Source organism: Scylla paramamosain, chromosome 11 (assembly GCF_035594125.1).
Source record: "Scylla paramamosain isolate STU-SP2022 chromosome 11, ASM3559412v1, whole genome shotgun sequence".
NCBI lineage: Eukaryota > Metazoa > Arthropoda > Malacostraca > Decapoda > Portunidae > Scylla > Scylla paramamosain.
The window spans coordinates 25,518,523-25,536,598 of record NC_087161.1 but is presented as its reverse complement, the minus strand read 5'-3'; the positions used below and the strand labels follow the sequence as shown (position 1 = coordinate 25,536,598).

Here is an 18,076-nt window from a genome sequence, read left to right as displayed (position 1 = left end):
AGGGAGAGCACTGTGCCACGCTGAGCTGTATGACGGGAGTGGCACTGAAAATGCTGCATGAGTGTCAGATGCAATTAGAGTTGCCTATCATGTCCCAGGATGTTATAGATAGGAGCATGGGGTGATGGATCACTTCAGCAGCAGCATAACTACAAGTCCTTCAGACTTCCAGAGCTGCTCGTCAATCAACCACTGCTGAGGCCCAGAATGATGTAGAGCCATGGGGATGATGTTCTTTATGGCAGGGATCAAGAAGAAATAACAGGAACTGATGGAAAAAAAAAAAAAAAAAACAGAAGCTGAGCACAAGAGAATGATGGACAGAAAAGCAGAGTTGTGAGCTACCACTTACAAGCAGTGGCCACAGATGTTGGCAGCCTGACAAGCTGCAATGTAAACTTTGATGTAATGCTAAATCTTGTCAATTATTATTATGGTGTTGGGTTTTTGATATGTTTAAGTTTGGGGTGTAGTGTTGCTGCTTCAAGCTTCGGGCTCAAATAGCTGTCTGAACTTTCTGTGGTTGTGTTGTGGTTGGTTGTGTTTTGAATAAAAGTCCATCAGGGCACTGGCAGCTTACTGTAGCCACAGCTTTCCCTCATCCCACCACTACAATACCAGATTGACATTCTTATGATGAGCAAGATGCCTGTGTGCACATACTCAACCCACAACTAAGAAGGCCAGAGTTCATTTAAGGCATGCAGCAGAGTGGATGGGCAAGCCTCTTAATGTGCAGCCCCTGTCCACCAAGCAGCAAAAAGGTACAAGGTGTAAGCTGAGTGATTGTGACCTCACTGTTTCAGTGCGTGGTGTGTGAGTGGTCTCAGCCCTACCCAAAGATTGGTTACTATGAGCACTGAACTCTCCATAGGCTGGCTTGTATTGGAAAACCAGCAGATTACCATGGGTGAAAAACACATACAATTTCCTAATTGAAATCCATCTCAGCCCCTGGGCCTCTAGGGATAGGTGATGAAAGCAATGATTCTCACCAACCACACACCAATAGCAAGACTGACTGAATAAATTAAACTACAAACCTAAAAAAATCATACAAATTTATTATTTACATCTGAAAAAGACTGTACAAAGAATGTGCCCTTGATGTAAAATTACTCTTGAAAAAGAGATCTAAAACAGACAAGGGAGTGCTGAAGAACATCACCTACTTGCAAAAAAAAAAAATACATATACCAGCTGCAAAAGACAAACACCAGCAAGAAAATTTGTACTATATGCTCAGCTTAGAGGACTGCTGGGACTTCCTTGGACTCCTACGCAGGACTTGCCCTGAACTGTCACCTGTCTTTTGTTGTGCTGGTGTCATGCCTCCTCCAGCCTGTGAGGCACCTCCATGAAGGCTCCCACTGTCGGCAGCATTACTTTGGCCAAGAGACTGCTTGCCCATGTAGATGTGCTGTACTGGTGAACTTGATAAGCCAAGGTTAAGCTGTCTCTTGGCTCGCCGAACTTTCACCGGAACAACAATGTCCTTGTTGATGCTGTTCTTTGTGGGTTCTGGGGAACCTACACTGCTCCCAGGGCTAGACAGAAGAGGTGAATTTCTTTCCTGGTTAATTTTATCTGTCCTTGCAAAGAGCTTCCTTGGAGAGACACCCTCGTACATGGCTGGGGCAATCATCCGCATCTTCTTTCCTGAAGAGTTCCTCACATTAGACACCACAAGGGTTGGGGTTAACCGGCGCTTTTTAGCAGTGGATTTTTCCACTGTGGGAGTAGTAGTGACTGCCTCCTTCTGGATAACCTTTTTGGGTGTCCTGGAGCTGGTTTTCTTTGGTACTTGGTTCACATTTTTCTTGCTGTTATGCACCACTGATATGACATTATTGGAATCTGTACAAGAAAGCTGGGCTGTGCGGCCAGGGCTGGGGCCAAAACTTGATCTTTTATCAGGAGCATCAGCAGTCTCTATGAAGGGCATGGATGGAGCTGTATTAGTTAGTGACACTGGAGATACTTTACTTCTCATGAAGTAAGTCTTGCTGATGGAGGAACTTGCATCTAAAGGACTGATTTTCTGCTTTAACTGGAAAGTTTTACTAATAAATGAATCTGATGGAGAACTAACTTTCTGTTTTCCAGGAATCTTGTTCAAAGACAAGTCACTGTTTGTTTGAGGGGTGGAAGTTAGTGACACTGGAGATAATTTACTTCTCATGAAGTAAGTCTTGCTGGAGGAACTTCCATCTAAAGGACTGGCTTTCTGCTTTAATTGGGAAGTTTTACTAATAAATGAATCTGGTGGAAGACTAGCTTTCTGTTTTTCAGGATTCTTGTTCAAAGACAAGTCACTGTTTGTTTGTGGGGTGGAAGTGTTATGCCTTGTCCTCACTGTGTCTTCAGACTGCTGTAGTGACCATCTGAGGGAAGTCTGCATGTCACTGTTGCCTAGATCTGCCTGGCTGGTTTTGTGGTCTTCATTAATACCATTCTCATTGGAAGGTTCAAAAAGGCTGTGAAAATGACCGCTCTTTTCTGATGAAGTATGGACGGTGTCCTGGGGCTGCCTCTCTGTGCTGGCAGGAAGGGAAGCATGGACTCTTTTGGCTTTTGGTGTTCTGCTTTGAGCATCTTTACTGACAGTTTTCTTACATGGTGTCTTTTTGCAAGGAGGCTTTTTTGGTGTCTTCTTAAAGGCCCCCATGCTGCCTGAAGACTCACTCAGTTCTGTCATGTGAGTTCTACTGGAAGTCTTCCTAGGTGTTTTCTTTGGAGTCTTACACCCAAGTTTGGTGGGAGAAACTAGCTTGATGGGAGAGGCTGGCACTGTCTTACTGGATTCCTGGTCACATGACTGAACCCCTGATGCCATGTGATTAACAGGCACAGAATTTTTTTCACCTCCAAACATGGACTTCTCAAGATCCTCCACTCCATCCACACCTGCATCCTCCATTTCTGAGTCTGAGGAACTTGAGTCACTGCTGCTGCTGCTGCTACTGCTGCCACTACTACTGCTACTGCTGCTGCTGCTACTACTGTTACATTCACTACATTCGCAGTCACTGTCAGAGTCAGAGTCATCAGAGCTATTAGCTTCATTATTAGCTTTCTCAGATTCTGTGATGGGCCTGGTTTCACTTGGTAAATCTTCAACAACTGCATTATCTTCATGTTCTCTTCTGGTGAAATACTGACCATCAGAAGTGGTTCTACAATTATTTTCAGCCAACTTTCTGGTGTGTTCATCAGTTTCACCATCCGTGTTTTCAACATCCAACTCCGAGTCATCTTCATCATCACTGGAGCTCTGCTGGTCCTGCTCATCCATGTCAGCCTCAGTGATGTTGGTTTGGCAGACAGTCGTGCCCCTAATGTCCTCCTCCTCAGTGTTGGAAGGATGTGTGGTGCAGACAGCTGAATGGATAGGTATGTCCTGTCTCTCAGTGTCTGCTCTGCTGTCAGAGGTGTTGGAACTTGATGACATGTTTTGAGACTCACACCTCACTGGAGATTTAGACTCACCTGAGGCACTAGAACTTGATGACACATTCTGTGATCCACACCTAACTGGAGACTTAGACTCACTTGAGGCACTAGAACTTGGCGACACATTTTCTGAACCACACTTGAATGGAGATTTGGACTCACTTGAGGTACTAGAATATGACAATGCACTTTCTGACCCACACCTAACTGGAGACCTTGACTCACTTGTATCTTTGTAGCACTGTTGGGTAATCTTCTCCATACCCTTGGTAGTGACCTCCTTGTGTATCTGCATGGCAAACTCAGTATCTTTAGTGTACTCCTCTCCACTCAAGTCATTATCATGAGGGCTGACCTGTTCATTTTCATGCATTAACCGAGTCTTCCTTTTACTAATCCCTGTGTTACTATTGAGAACTATTTCTTTTGTTCCCAAATTGTGTAAATTTTCAGGCAGTGTTCCTTTTACTTTTTCATCATTAACTTCATCCTCATCACAACTGTCATTGTCACTATTAGGTACACAATTATTACCCTTTGTTCTTTCTTTTTGTTCATAGACCTCATTATCATCACATCTATCTTCTTCACTACCAGCTATGTATTTCAAGAGAGAGGTCTCTGAGTCATCACTGCCATTGGTGATATCAAAGGGAAAGTTTTCATTGTGCTGCTTCACCATCAAGTCTATGGTGTCATCACTCACTGAGGAAATGGAAGACATTGACAAGTCTGGAGGAAGGTGACCCTTTGCTTTGGGCTGCATGAGTTGAAACAGATCTCCTGGATAAAAAGTGGCATTATCATCCACTGGAGTACAGTTCTCCCTATTGTGGTCTTCGTCCTCTTTTCTGTCCTCTGAAAGGTACTCAAGTGTTTTTCTTCTGTTCCTTCTGGTCTTCATATCTTGGTGTTGAACAGCATCCTGCACCAGTGATGTCATCCTGGGTGATGAAGCTTTGCTTTGGCTGTACTGCTGCTTCTCTGGCTCACCTCTCTTTTTGCTGGATCTGGGATTATTTTGCCCTTCTATGCCACATGCTGTGTACTGCACCCTTTCAGGACTTATTTCACTGTCTAGTGTCCTATCTGGGATTACTATTTTGGAATCTGCATTTTTCTGTTCATAATGTTCCTTGTCAGCAGCAACTGGAATGTTTTGTTTATCTGTCTCGCATGATTTGCCATCCTGTGTGTCTCTGCTATCTACACAGGCATTGTGTTTACTTGCCTTGTGTTCTTTGATCTGCAGAGTCTTTCCTTTGTCTTCCATGTTACTATTATGTTCCTTTGGTTTCAATGGTTGCCTCCCAATGTCATTCATCTTCTTACTGACTGTGTCACACGTCTCATTATCTTTGTTATGATTCTTCATAGGTTCATCAACACAGCCATCTTCTTCCTTTCCCTCTTCTTCATCCTCATCTAATTCTCCTTCCTCCTTTTCATCTTCCTGTTCCATACACTTGGAGGAAGACTGTGTCAGAATGCTACGGAGTAACTTGCTGTCAACAGGCACACTGCTGGGTGACGATTTTTTCTGAGTCTCTGGAGTCTTGGAAGCATATTGTGTTCCACCTTGCCAACCAGGTTCTCTCATGTGTTCATCAGCAACATGGGACTGGTTTCTTAGTCTTGAGCTTATTCTCCTTGTTCTCTGAGTCTCTGGGGTTGATGGCTGCCACCTTGCTGGTCTTGTCATGTTTTCCTCATCACTGTTGGGTGGTAGAGTAAGGCGACTCTTTACAGACACCCTCCTCTTCTTGCTGGCTGGCTCTTCCTTATCTTCTCTTGATTCCCTTTTCCTTGGTGAACTTCTTTCACCTTTCTTTCTGGGAGACCAGTCCTTTTTCCCACTTACTTCTGATTCACTTCTCTCTCTTTTCCTACCCTTCCTCAATCTAGGTGGACTTTTTCTGTTCTGGGATGACAACACATGTGGACTGTGTGACTCCCTCTTTCTGTTGTGTTCCTCTGCATCTTTCCTCCTGTCCTTATCCTTTGGCCTTAGGTTACCAGTCTCATCTCTGGAATGTCTTGACTCTTGCCTTTCGCTTCTTCTATTCTGTGGCTCTTGCTTCTCCAGTCTTTTATGTGACTCCTGCTTCTCCACTCTTTTACTCTGTTGCTCTTGCCTTTCCCCTCTTTTACTCTGTGGTTCTTGCTTCTCTGCTCTTTTACTCAGTGGCTCTTGTTTCTCTGTTCTCTTACTCTGGAGCCTCTCCTCCCTGGCCATCAAGGGACTAACACCTTCCTCCCTCCCCTGCTGCCTCCTGCTACTGGTACTTGGGAACAGCTTCTTTATTCTGCTCCCAAGAGGCTTTGACAGATTACCTTTCTGGGGTGATGGGCTGTGTGATGGACTCCGGCTGCAATTTTCCTTCTCTCCTGTTTTAGGAGTGAGTGCATCTCCTCTTGATTGTTTGTCTACACTTTTTTTTGTTGTGTCTGTGTCATCCCGGCCACCATAACTTCCATGAGGTTTGCCCTTAGGTGTGTCTCGTCCTCTCTCCCTTCCAGACCTTCGAGGGGAGCTGATACTTTCTGTGATGCTCACTTTTGTGTCCAGGTCACAAACTCTGTCTGTCTTTTCATTTAGTTCCTTTGATTCTGTCTGTTTTTTCAATTTTTGTTCTTCCTCCACTATACTCTCCTTATGGTCATTCTTACTATCACTTCCATACTTGATTTTCTGATCATGCACAGAGTTTCTTTCTTCTTCTTCTTCATCTTCCTTTTCACAGCCATCTTCATACAATAACTCCTCCTCTGATAAAAAGAGGCTGTCCTCATTGTAGTTCGTCCCCAGCAGACTTTGCAAGATGTCGTTGTCCTGGTCATCAATACTGCTCATGGTGTCTTGAGAGGTGACTTCTCTTTCTTTCCTCACATTATCCTGACACTCATCATTCCTATCATGTGTAATGTTGGAGTAATCCTCTTCTCCAATTTTCTTATCTTTGATTACATTTGTTCTTTCTCCTTCAAGGTCTTCATCTGGGTTCTTTTCAGGATTATTTTTCACATTCTTCTTTTTACCTTCTGCATCTCTCATTTGCTTGCCATCACTTTGATCCTGCTGCTTAATACCATCCAAGGCTTCATGTTCTAACAATATATTTTCCATTCTAGGACTCTGAACTGGGCTCTTGTTCAATTCTACATCAACTTCAGCATCTTCTTCATCCTCATCATCACTACTCATTTCTTCATCTAAAACAGGGGTGGGAGTTCTGGTAAGAATCTTCCCATCATTTTTCTTCTGCTGTAATGAACCACCTTTAGTAGTGTCACTAGATTTTTCTTTATCATTACTTTCATCAGAGGCATGTTTCTTCTTGCTCTTCCTTTTGCTTGTAGTCACTCCATTCCTTTCATCTGTGTTCTGTGTTACAGGTACAGTGTCTTCTGTTTCCTTGGTGTTGGTTTTGTGTTCTGACTTGCCAGATTTCTGTTTCATATCCAAGGAAGTTTTCTTGCTTTCATTTTTCTTTTCTGAGTTAGTTTTCTCTTTTGCTTGCTCCTCCACATTTTGGATGTCTGAATCCTTGTGCTTTTTTGCATCTGATCTTATTTTTTTAGTTCTATCTTTGGTATGGTGTTTCCTGTGCTTTACCTCAAACATAGAACTATGGTCTTCACCACTCCTTAATGTTGTCTGGCTCTTGTCTCTACTCTTGCTTTCATTCTGCACATCTACTTCTGAGGCATTTTTCAAAGACTTCCTCTTCCTCTCCTTTAGTACTGATTTATGATTCACCTTCTCACTGCCATCTTTTGATTTCTGAGCTTGATAGGCAGTTCTGTTTGATTCTTTCCTCTTTGGATATTCCTTGGCAGTAACTGTATCTGTGTCTTCTGTATCACCTTCTTGGTTACTATTTAGTCCTTGTTGCAGTTTATTTTCACAATCACCTGCTTGTACACTGTCCTTTTTAAGTTTTTGTACATTTTCAACCTCAGTATGTACCTCTGTCACTTTCTTGGCTGAGTCTCTATTCTTAACTTGTGGTAACAACATTTTACATTCAAGCTTCCTGTTGGTACACTGATTATTAGGTGTCTCTTGACTTTCTGAGGTTCTGTGAATCTCTGAACCTTGATTTTCTTTACTTTCTTCCTTGCTAATTAATTCACCATCATCCTCACTTAAATTTTCATCACCAAAGAGACTGAGAAGATGCTTATCTTTCTCTTGCTGCTTGTTTATGTTCTTCCCCTCACTAATGAATACACTTCTAAGTTTAGCCAAGCATAAAATTGCACCATCCATTTCCTTACTATCAATATCATTCCACTCTGATGTTTTCATCTGATCACCCAGCATTTTTTCGTTTTTCATCATGTCTTCATTATCTGCACTTCTAACTTGTCTTTCAGAGTAATTTTTTTCAACCTGTTCTACATTATCTTCCTGAATCTCTTGACAGTTTCCTCTGGTTGTTTCTGTGAGTTCCTTTTCTTTTTCTTTGTCACTGGTGGTTTCATATACTTCCTGAGTTCTCTTTTCTGAAGGCTCTTTACTAACCTCTACATTTCCTTTCAAAAAATTTTTATTCCCTAGTTCACTGCTTTCTTTGCATATGGAGAGCAGCTTCTTTCTCAATCTTTTGCTGTTCTTTTCCAATGATAGTCCATCACCCTGTTTATCATTTCCATACAGATCTTGCTTGATTTCACCTTCATCAGACCTGATAGTAACCTTGTCCTCACTTTGAGCTTTGGACTCTGCAGGTATGACTTTCCTCACATTCTCAAGAGGACTAGTGATGGTTGCTTTGGATTTGTCTTGTGGCCTTATCTGTCTGTGAGTAGGTGTGGTCTCTACATGTGGCTTTGGTATACTCGTGTGTACATTTGGACTTGATGGAGAGGACAAAGTCTGTTCCTGCTCTATTGTTAGATGGGGCTTGCTTAAATTTTTCAGCCTATTCTTCATCCTCTGGCCAAATAGTGTTTTGCTTAACATCTCATCTTCAAAGCCTGAAGGAACTCCTGTTTCATCCCCATTCTCTTGGGCAGGTGCTGGATCTTTGGATAAATGTGCACCCAAGCTCTCATGCTTCATGGTAGTGCTGTGTGGAGCATCAGCAGACTCACTAATGGAGGAAACCTGGATGCCTGATGGTGTCCTGTCTTTCAGAGATTCATCCTGAGGTTCCTTAAATGGCCTTACTTTCTCCATACACTTATCACTCAACTCCACAGCCTTTTTCACATGATGCATCTTTTCCATTTTTCCCTGTGGAGTTTTAGCATCAGGCACACCATCTTTAGACAGACCTCTCTTAACATCTGAACCATCATCTTGTGAATGTTTATCAATGGAAGGACTGGCATTTTCCTCTTCATTAGTAGTGGTTCTCTTAATACCCAGTCTTGAAAACACACTCTTTCTTGAATCTTTTTCTTTGTCTGATGAAGATTTTTTATTTCTACTATGGTCTCCTAGATTACTGGCATCTCTGCTTCTATTCGCATGTTCTTCCTCCTTTGCACTAATCCTATTTCTCTCATTTTCGACGTCTGTCTTTCTCCTATCCAGATCATTTCTTCCCAGGCGGCTCCAAACTGACTTTGTCATCTCAGTCTTTAGTTTTACGTCTTCTTTTCTCTCCTCCTCTCTTGGGAACAGGCACTTCTGGGACCTGAAAGAAGCTCTGGTCTTACTCCAAGTTCTGAGTTTCTCTTCTGAGTGGGTGACTGTCTCCCCCTTCTTCCCTAGCAGATTCTTGAGTGTCTGTGCTTCACTGTCTGAAGAGGGACTGAGACGTACACCTCTAGTAGCCTGTCTCACTCTCTGGCCGACGCTTTCACTCCTCCCTGGGGTTGTTGTGCCTCTTGAGCACATACACTCCTTCTTCTCTTCTTTCTCCTCCTTTAGGCTCTGTAACATAATCCTGAATAAAGCTAATGCCTTAACCATTTGCTTACATTTTTATGCTTCATTCCCTTTAGGAATTTAGAGTAAATATTCACTACATCAGTACTAATCCACACTCACTATCTCTTCATTCCTTTTTTTTTCCACTGTTCACCTTCACACAGGGCTCTACTTTATTTCTTTTGTGGAAACTAGTGTTACTTCATAGTGACATCAAAGTCTGTGATTGTTGTTAATCTTTTTTAGCATAAACCATCAATGCTTTTAGAGAAGCCATTTCTCTTGTAGTTCCAACTGTCTGTGAATTTACTAGTGCTGATTTTCACCTCCCAGTAATATAACAATTCAAATTAATAAAAGTGTGAATTATAAGATATTGATGTTATCCACGGGTGTCTATATTTGCCCTTTCAAATCACATGCAAATTTTTGTTTAATCTCCCTACATCACTGCTGAGTAAAAACACACTATATATAAAATTATGAAAGCCTAACTAACCTCTGATACATCGCTACATCGGTATTTGTCTCAGCCAAGATTGGCGCTGCTATTCTAGCAACCAGATGAGCAGATGAAGCAATTATTTGAGAGAGAGAGAGAGAGAGAGAGAGAGAGAGAGAGAGAGAGAGAGAGAGAGAGAGAGAGAGAGAGAGAGAGAGAGAGAGAGAGAGAGAGAGAGAGAGAGAGAGAGAGAGAGAGAGAGAGAGAGAGAGAGAGAGAGAGAGAGAGAGAGAGGTGTGTGTGTGTGTGTGTGTGTCTATATATATATATATATATATATATATATATATATATATATATATATATATATATATAATAAAATGATAAATATTATAGTGACTACATGTTACATAATGAATTAATCCTTTTGCTAATTATAGGTAGGATTGCTAGGGAGGAAATACATTATAACATCTATAACATCCAACCAATTTACAACACAACAGTATCTTCTTGCTGTGTACAGGCAAACTACACTCCACATGACAGAGCCTCAGTCACCCACAAGGCAGCAAAACAATAACATATGACAAATCTACCCTTACTTGTGCTTCCCACCAAGTGCCCTACTATTGAGACTACTACTACTACTGCTACTACTACTACTACTACTAATAATAATAATAATAATAACTGCATCATCTTCCTCTCCAAGTCATATTATCACTTGTCTATATATAATTGAATTTCTTATACCCTTTTCACTGATGAAAATGTTCCTTCCCTCAGCATCTATATCTATCAGATATGCAAAAATAATTAATGCATATTTCAGATCTTTTCCACATCACAAAGGCCTTTCTTCTCTGACCATACATGACTTCCTTCCCTTGAACTGCTACCACCCTAACCTTTCAACTAATGACTGTTAAGTTACACAGGATAAAACAAATTTCAGTGCTATATAAAGACATGGAATAAACTAGCCAGTCACAGAACATGATGATATATACAGTCATTCATATGCTTTAGAGTGGCATTATGAAAGCTATTTTCCTCCTACAAAACATAATTAATGGAAAGAAAAATTAAACTTATCAACTGAGAATTTCCTAAGTCACCCTGCCTCCCTTTCCTTCATTATGAAAGCTATTTTCCTCCTCGAACAAATCATTTGTGGGAGAAAAAGGGAAAATTTATCATCTGAGCACTTCTGAAGTCATCCTGCCTCCCCTGTCACAGAAAACAAAGGAGAAGACTAACATTGATGAAATCCTTAAGTTCCTCTTTGTCATATGCAGCAATGTGTGAGACAACACGGTCAAGCTCATCTTTGGGCACCTGACGCATGGCTCGGCGGAAGATGATGGCCTCCTTCCTGCAATGGCAATCCAGTATGAGCTTCAGGAAACAAGAAAGTAAGTCAGGTAAGATTAAAGTCCTATGCTGGCACTGTTTCTTTCTATATCCATTTATTTTTTTTGTTTTATTTGGTTATACACTTTCCAACTGCATAATGGGGTAGTTCTCAAAATGCATAGAAATAGAAAATTAAAGTTAAAATGAAGCAGCAAAAAGCACAGAAAAAAAAAGCACAATAACTGCAAATAAAAGAAAATATATAAAAAAATTTAAGATTAAAAAGGACAATAAAAATAGAAAATAAAAAAAGTAAAGTAAAAAGATGATAGAGTTAAAAGTAAAAGTAAAGAGAGATGTAAATCAATGAAAGTTATTAAGGAAAAGTATAAAAAAGTTTTCAAAATTTGAGAGGCCTTGCTGTTTATCTCATGCACACTTACTCTCTCTTTAGTGTGGTGAGCTCATTGGTCTTTTGGCGCAGCTGAGATACTGAAGTCTTCCACAGAGAGGACATGTTGTTCAGAAGGGTCTCATTGTCCTTCTCCAGCCCCAAACATCGTTGTTGTGAGCTGCGGAGACTCTCTTGCAGCTGTTCTTGCTCTGCTTTTAGCTTCTTTAACTCTTGAAGGAGCTACATCAGACGTACAATTAGTGTCAGTGCTATAGTTGTTGATGCTGAACAATACTTCATAAAAATATTACTATTCCACAAAATGCATCACTTACAATACACTAAACTATTACTTCTATTATGGCAAGTCTTTCACTGATCTGTCTGGTGGAAGGCAAACACTATATACCATTGCTTATCCCAAAGATTGACAGCCTCGCTTCATCTAAATTATCATAGTCTCCAGTAAAGAGATGTCCCACAATAGGTACTGAGGCTATTCATACCAAAATATACATACCTATATTAAGGCACCTTGGAAACTAAACTGATCCTACTCCATCCCATTCTATTTAGTAGAGTTGTTTTTTTCAATGAATAAGTAACTTTTGGTCAGTCTTTCATTTATGTAAAAACACAAACTGAAAATATCTTTCTAACGTTGAGTACTTGAATCAAAGCAGTGTGCAGCACCATTAGAATAGGAGGTAATGTAAGTAATTGCAATCAATTCTTGCTAATAACATACACATGCACACGTACGTACCCCTAGTTCTCATTATATGCAGACTCCAATTATGCGAATTCATGTTTATGCAATGACCCTAACGGTGCCAGGTATTCTCACTATGCAAGAAAATTCACATTTAGGCAGATGCTGGTTGGTGAGCAACTTATTGCCAAAAAATTTGTGTTAAAGATCCTTTAGAGTACCATTTTTTATATTTTTTAAATACCCTGCTTTTCCACATTATACTATTGTATTATACATATAATTGCTGGTGTGTTCTAGCATTGTTTTAGTGCACTGTTATGCAGAAAAAGTGCTAAGTTGAACAAGTGGCTGGGAGGAGGGGAACATAGTGTGGAACATAACTCCCTGTAATTAATGCAAAGATAAGCTTCATACCATGTGGATTCACACTAAGTGAGGGCTTTGCAGAACCTAACCCCTACATATAACAAGAACTAGGTGTATCAATAAATAAAAAAAATCAAATACACAGATCAACAACAAAAAATAGGGACACCTCACCTCATCTCTGTCCTGACCAACGAGAAAATCTTCAAACAAGTCAAGCTGATTATCTTGACTTTCCTTCTTAATTTTCTTGGGGATTGTATATGAGTTTGTTTTCTTCTCTGTGGTGGATGCATCTCCCACATTCATAAAATCTGCAGCAGAGGACCGATTGGGACCTCCAGCCATCATCATTATTTTGTCTACCACACTGACCGAGGCTATGCTGACAGGTGCGGGCCCAGGTGCTGTGTGTAACTCCTTTGCCTCTGTGGCTACTCTCATCACACTCCTTTCATCACTTGGTTTTCCCTCTTGTACTTCTAAAACCTTTTCCTTCCCTCCCATTTTACTTTCTGACGTGGCACTTTTGCAATTCCCCTTAGATGAAAGTGTTTCCTCTCTACTGCTGCTTTTGCTATGATCACATCTTTCTGAACTAATTTCCTTTGGTAAAGAATGTTGATTCTTGGAAACATCACCATTCTTTTTGGCAGACGAGTCAGTTTCCCTACTCCGAAGTGGGCATTTTGAATTCATCACACGTGAGAGAACAAACTGTAGGTCTTTGTTCGGACTTGCGCCTAACTGTAAAGCTGTGGGACTGCCATTCCAAGAACCTGTTTTGTTTTCCTTTTTGCTCCCTGAATCCTTATGCTCATGACTTTTGCTTTTTTTTTTAGAGTGGCTCTCAACACTCTTTTTAGTGCCATCTCTTGTCTGTTTCTTTTTTGCTTTGCTACAAGTGCTCACAGAACTGCCATCTTGCAAAAATTCACTTTCTCTACTCTCACAGACAAATGTAGAATTACCAATTAGAGCCTCAGATTTTTCTTCTTTCCTGGCATAATCCTTCTCAGTCTGTGACAAGTTGTGACCCAAGACATTACTGTCACAAGTAGGTGTCATTTTACCATCAGTGAGTTCACTTGTAGTTTGCTCAGTCTGGCAATTTTCTTTCCTTTGGTTTTGTGAATAGACATCAAATATGAGACCTGAGTTTCCTTGAGCCTCAAAGCTTGCCCTGTAGCTGGATAATTGTTTCTCCTCATCTGCAATCCTACCAAGCTCTTGAAATATGTCAGCATCATCCACATCTTCAGCCTCCAAGTTCCTGGCAGCATGGTCGTCTATGTCACCATAGATGTCACTCAATTCCGAGCTGGCATCAGAATCTGCATTCCACAACGACTCAGCACCAGGTGTTGCTGGACTCACTGGATCCTCCATGCTGTCCCCGACTTGATTCACCAATGGAGAATTTGCCTCAGCCCTGAGAAATGGTCCTTTGGTTAAAATTGGTGATGCCAATGCATCGTGAACACCAGAAAGTGACCCCTTATAACTATACCTGATAACTGACAAGTCTGTGCTTCACTGTAACAACACCTTGGGCAATTGCTGGTCAATGACTGCCTCTCCTACACTATTGTCTCTAATATAAACATCTGAATTTTGATAGTGGAGAATTACAAGAGAGAGAGAGAGAGAGAGAGGAGAGAGAGAGAGAGAGAGAGAGAGAGAGAGAGAGGAGAGAGAGAGAGAGAGAGAGAGAGAGAGAGAGAGAGAGAGAGAGAGAGAGAGAGAGAGAGAGAGAGAGAGAGAGAGAGAGAGAGAGAGAGAGAGAGAGAGAGAGAGAGAGAGAGAGAGAGAGAGAGAGAGAGAGAGAGAGAGAGGGTGCATGAGAGACCAAGCTTACTTCCATCTCACATGGCCCTCTTCCCCACCATATTCTTGCATGCTCCTCAAACTTCACCAGCATGGGAGGGATGCAGTGTGGGTTCCCTCAAAAAGTTTGTGGACAGATGCTTCTTGACTTTGAGATAGAATACACACTGCCTGGCTGCTGACATGCAAGACAAAGGAAATTATTTCATTACAAAATGGCTACAATTTGTCCCAGCATATATCACTCCTGCCTCTCTGTTCTCCAAGATGTCAGGTAATTCCAAGTGCAGAGAAATCTACCATATTCAAAATCACATCATAATTGTTGTTTCCCTGCTTAAAAGTTACTACAGAAGGGTGATTGCTGTGCATGTAATGTTGGGGAAGAAATTCACATTATCATATAAGCATGAGCTGACCTGCTCATTACAATAAACATGTTCACCAGCTTACAAGTCATGATAGAAAAATAACTACTGTGTACATATGTAGTGTTATGGAGGACATTCATATGACACTGGGTGCATGAGCTGCCCTTACACTGCAGGTGATAGAAGAGAAGATGTGCACTGCCTTTTGCCATCTAGTCCTGCATGAAACACATTATCTTATGTAATTGCAATAAACAATAAGAATAATGTCAGGAAACACATGTGAACTGAAATTTACAAATGAGTTATACAGTGGAAGCTCAGTTCCTGTATGCCATTTGAAACCCAAAATGTTCAGAAGCCGAAACTATTTTCTCCACAGAAATCAACGTAAAATAGATTAATCCATTACTGGACACTCGTCCATCCTGTTTTAGCTAATGACAGATGTTCCCATTGCCAAGATGGCCACTCCACATCTCCAGCACATAAACTATTTATCCAGATAGGGCATAATGAATGAACTTAGTGACACAAAACTCATTATAAGATACTGTTTAGGACATGAAGGTATTCTCTTTGTCACCAATCTAGTGAGGGAAGCCTTATAGAGTGACACAGAGAGGACCAACCCATTCACCACTACTAAGAAAAGCTACTGGGAAAATGCAATTGTGCATTAGTGATGGTGTTGTGAGTCATCAAGAAAACCACAGGTGTCATGGGATTATTGAATGCCAAAAAATGTTTGTTTACAATGAGGCTCTTCAATGGAATCACAATTAACTTATTTTAAAGATTGAATTATTGTCTTATGCACTGTCTCTCTCCTCCAAATAAATAAAAACTAAGGAAATACTTATAAAAACTACAAATTAATAACAAATAGCAGCTTTTGCTATGTCTTTCAGTATTTGAAATCAAATAAAGTTTGAGAACTGAATTATGTTACAGCAACCAAAGCAATTATGAGCTCAAAATTTTGTTCAAAAACTGATTTGTTTGAAAGGAGGCATTTGGTAACTGATGTTCCATTGTATTTCTTAAAACTGTTGGTAAAATTTTACTATTGCACCAGTCTCTACTCCAGGTGAAACACTTTTTTTTTCTGGCAGTTTTCAGCCTGCTTTGAATTAATCTGCATGTTTTTCCAACAAATCACTAATTTTGTTTTTTTTTTTACCCTCCCCCCAGACCCCCAATCAGAAACTAAAGTTTTGCAATAAAAACAAGAAGCAGATTAATATAAGACAGAGACCAAAATCTACCTGAAAAAGTAGTTTTGTCTTCAAAAATAAGTAACACAGTAGCAACACTCATTGGCAATTTTACCACAAGAGGACTGACTGGTGCTTGCCCATGGCCGCCAGCTGGCTGTCATGCACCACAATCAACATGACAAAGCTAACCTAACCATACTAACCTAATCTAACTAAAGTAACATAACCTAACTAAACTAACATAATTAACTTAACCTAACCAAACTAGCCTAACCTAACATAACCTAACTGGCAAGGCTAAGAAATGAATACAAAGTCATTACATTATTTATCTTCATATAATCTGGTGATGCATTGAAAATAATTGAGGTGGCATCAACTGCAGACAGACATCTTCCTCACACTAATTCAAACATTTCAAATTGAGCCACTTTTCCCTCCTCACAATGAAATATAATGCTATGATTGGCTAAATTGATTCTGTATTTTTATGATTGGTCAGCGGTTGCATTCTCAAACAAAAGAACTGATCACCGTGACTAAATTTTGTGCTTGCGCAACAGATGTGACACATGCACACACAAAAAAAACACACCTTCACTGGGAAAGATAAGTGACTACCTGTCCATCACAAGTGTGGGTGCATGACCTCCTAGCTTTGTCATGGGAGCAAGCAAGCTTGCTTCCCAAAAACAGATAAATCTTTAAAAATTGCTGTCAGCATTATAAATAATATGTGGTGGGTATATATGGGTTCAAATTACTCAGAATGATAAGTTCTATCTGATAAGAAGAGTAAGAGAAGCCATGTTGAGACTGGTGTAAGAGTTCAGTGTATATAACTGAAATGTTAAAAAATAAGAATAAATTGTTGACTAAATTTTCTCCATTAACAAATTTTTTACAGGCAAAATTTGAAGCTTTATTTCCTTATCCTGCAACTGTCATGTCTCAAAACTTCCATGTTTAGTCTTCAGGACACAACACAGAATACCCTTATGGTCCAATGGTTAGGAGAATTGGAAATAACAGTAGGAATTTCCATAGTCATTTTCAGAGACATTATACTCTTAACACATATACATTTGAATACACTCTAAATCTGCCAATCTATGGTTCAACTATCAAAACACTTGCAATGCCAAGACCTACACAATGAAATGAGTAATGACAGTGTAAGATGTGGTTTACCAAAATAATAGTGTTAGTTTGTACTTACCTTGGATAATATTGAAACAACACTAAAATATTGTTACACAACATGGTATAATGTTATAAACATCCTCCAGTTGGATAACTGAGATTGTATTTGCACTCATATAGATAAGGTTGGCCCGAGGATGGCTTGTCATTGGACAGGATTATGACTGATAACAGTCACGGGGGAAACTCACGCATTAGTGTGTATGTGATGGTAAAGCAGGAGGTTTTGACCACACATTCCATGATATGGTATACAGTATAGAAGTAAGAGGTTCGTTCTATAGAAATATTGAAATAATTTTTCAGCAAAATATGACGCTTTTTATAAAATTATGATCTAAGCAATGAAGGTATTAAGTGATATTAATAAACTAAATGAATCTAAACTTAATCTAACGCTCGGACGAAAACGCAAATGTCATTTCAATACTATCCCAATGCTGTGTAACGTCATTTCCTCTTCCATGTTTAAATATGTATACTTTAATCTTGACCTCACCCTTCTACCTGACAGTGCCCCATTCCTCCTAGCAAGTCCCCTTCGCCCCACCACCACACCTGGGCTGCTGGTCACCGTGCAGGGCCAGACGGAGGCTCAGCTGTAGGGTAATGGCAATGAGCTGTGCAATGACCCCAGGCACTCACCATAGCGGAGCACCACCAGTTGAAGGCCACCACCCAGGTTGCAGCGTCTGCCTCGCACTGATGTAAACAAACTTCACAAAACGAGAAAGCGCGCGAAAAAACAAAAGATGGCCGACATGCGCTGTCTCCCGTCACCTGTGTAGTACATGAGCGCATCCATGCTTGAGATGCTGGCTTTTGAACACATTTTATAGTGT

The 18,076-nt window shown here is 40.4% G+C and overlaps 1 protein-coding gene across 2 annotated transcripts; it reads right to left on the bottom strand.

The window, feature by feature from the left end:
- Positions 1-1,044: 1,044 nt before the first annotated feature.
- On the bottom strand, positions 1,045-18,026 carry LOC135105102 (serine/arginine repetitive matrix protein 2-like). Of its 2 annotated transcripts, none has more exons than XM_064013095.1 (6): positions 17,880-18,026; positions 14,472-14,615; positions 12,788-14,045; positions 11,582-11,772; positions 11,043-11,157; positions 1,045-9,340 (listed from the first exon to the last, which is right to left on the bottom strand). In XM_064013095.1, the coding sequence occupies exons 2-6, from the start codon at positions 14,510-14,512 to the stop codon at positions 1,235-1,237; spliced, it is 9,711 nt and encodes a 3,236-aa protein (XP_063869165.1). In that variant the 5' UTR covers positions 14,513-14,615; positions 17,880-18,026; the 3' UTR covers positions 1,045-1,234. The 2 variants fall into 2 exon arrangements, with proteins under 2 accessions (XP_063869165.1, XP_063869166.1); XM_064013096.1 differs by having other exon boundaries at positions 14,472-14,618; positions 17,880-18,015.
- Positions 18,027-18,076: the final 50 nt, after the last annotated feature.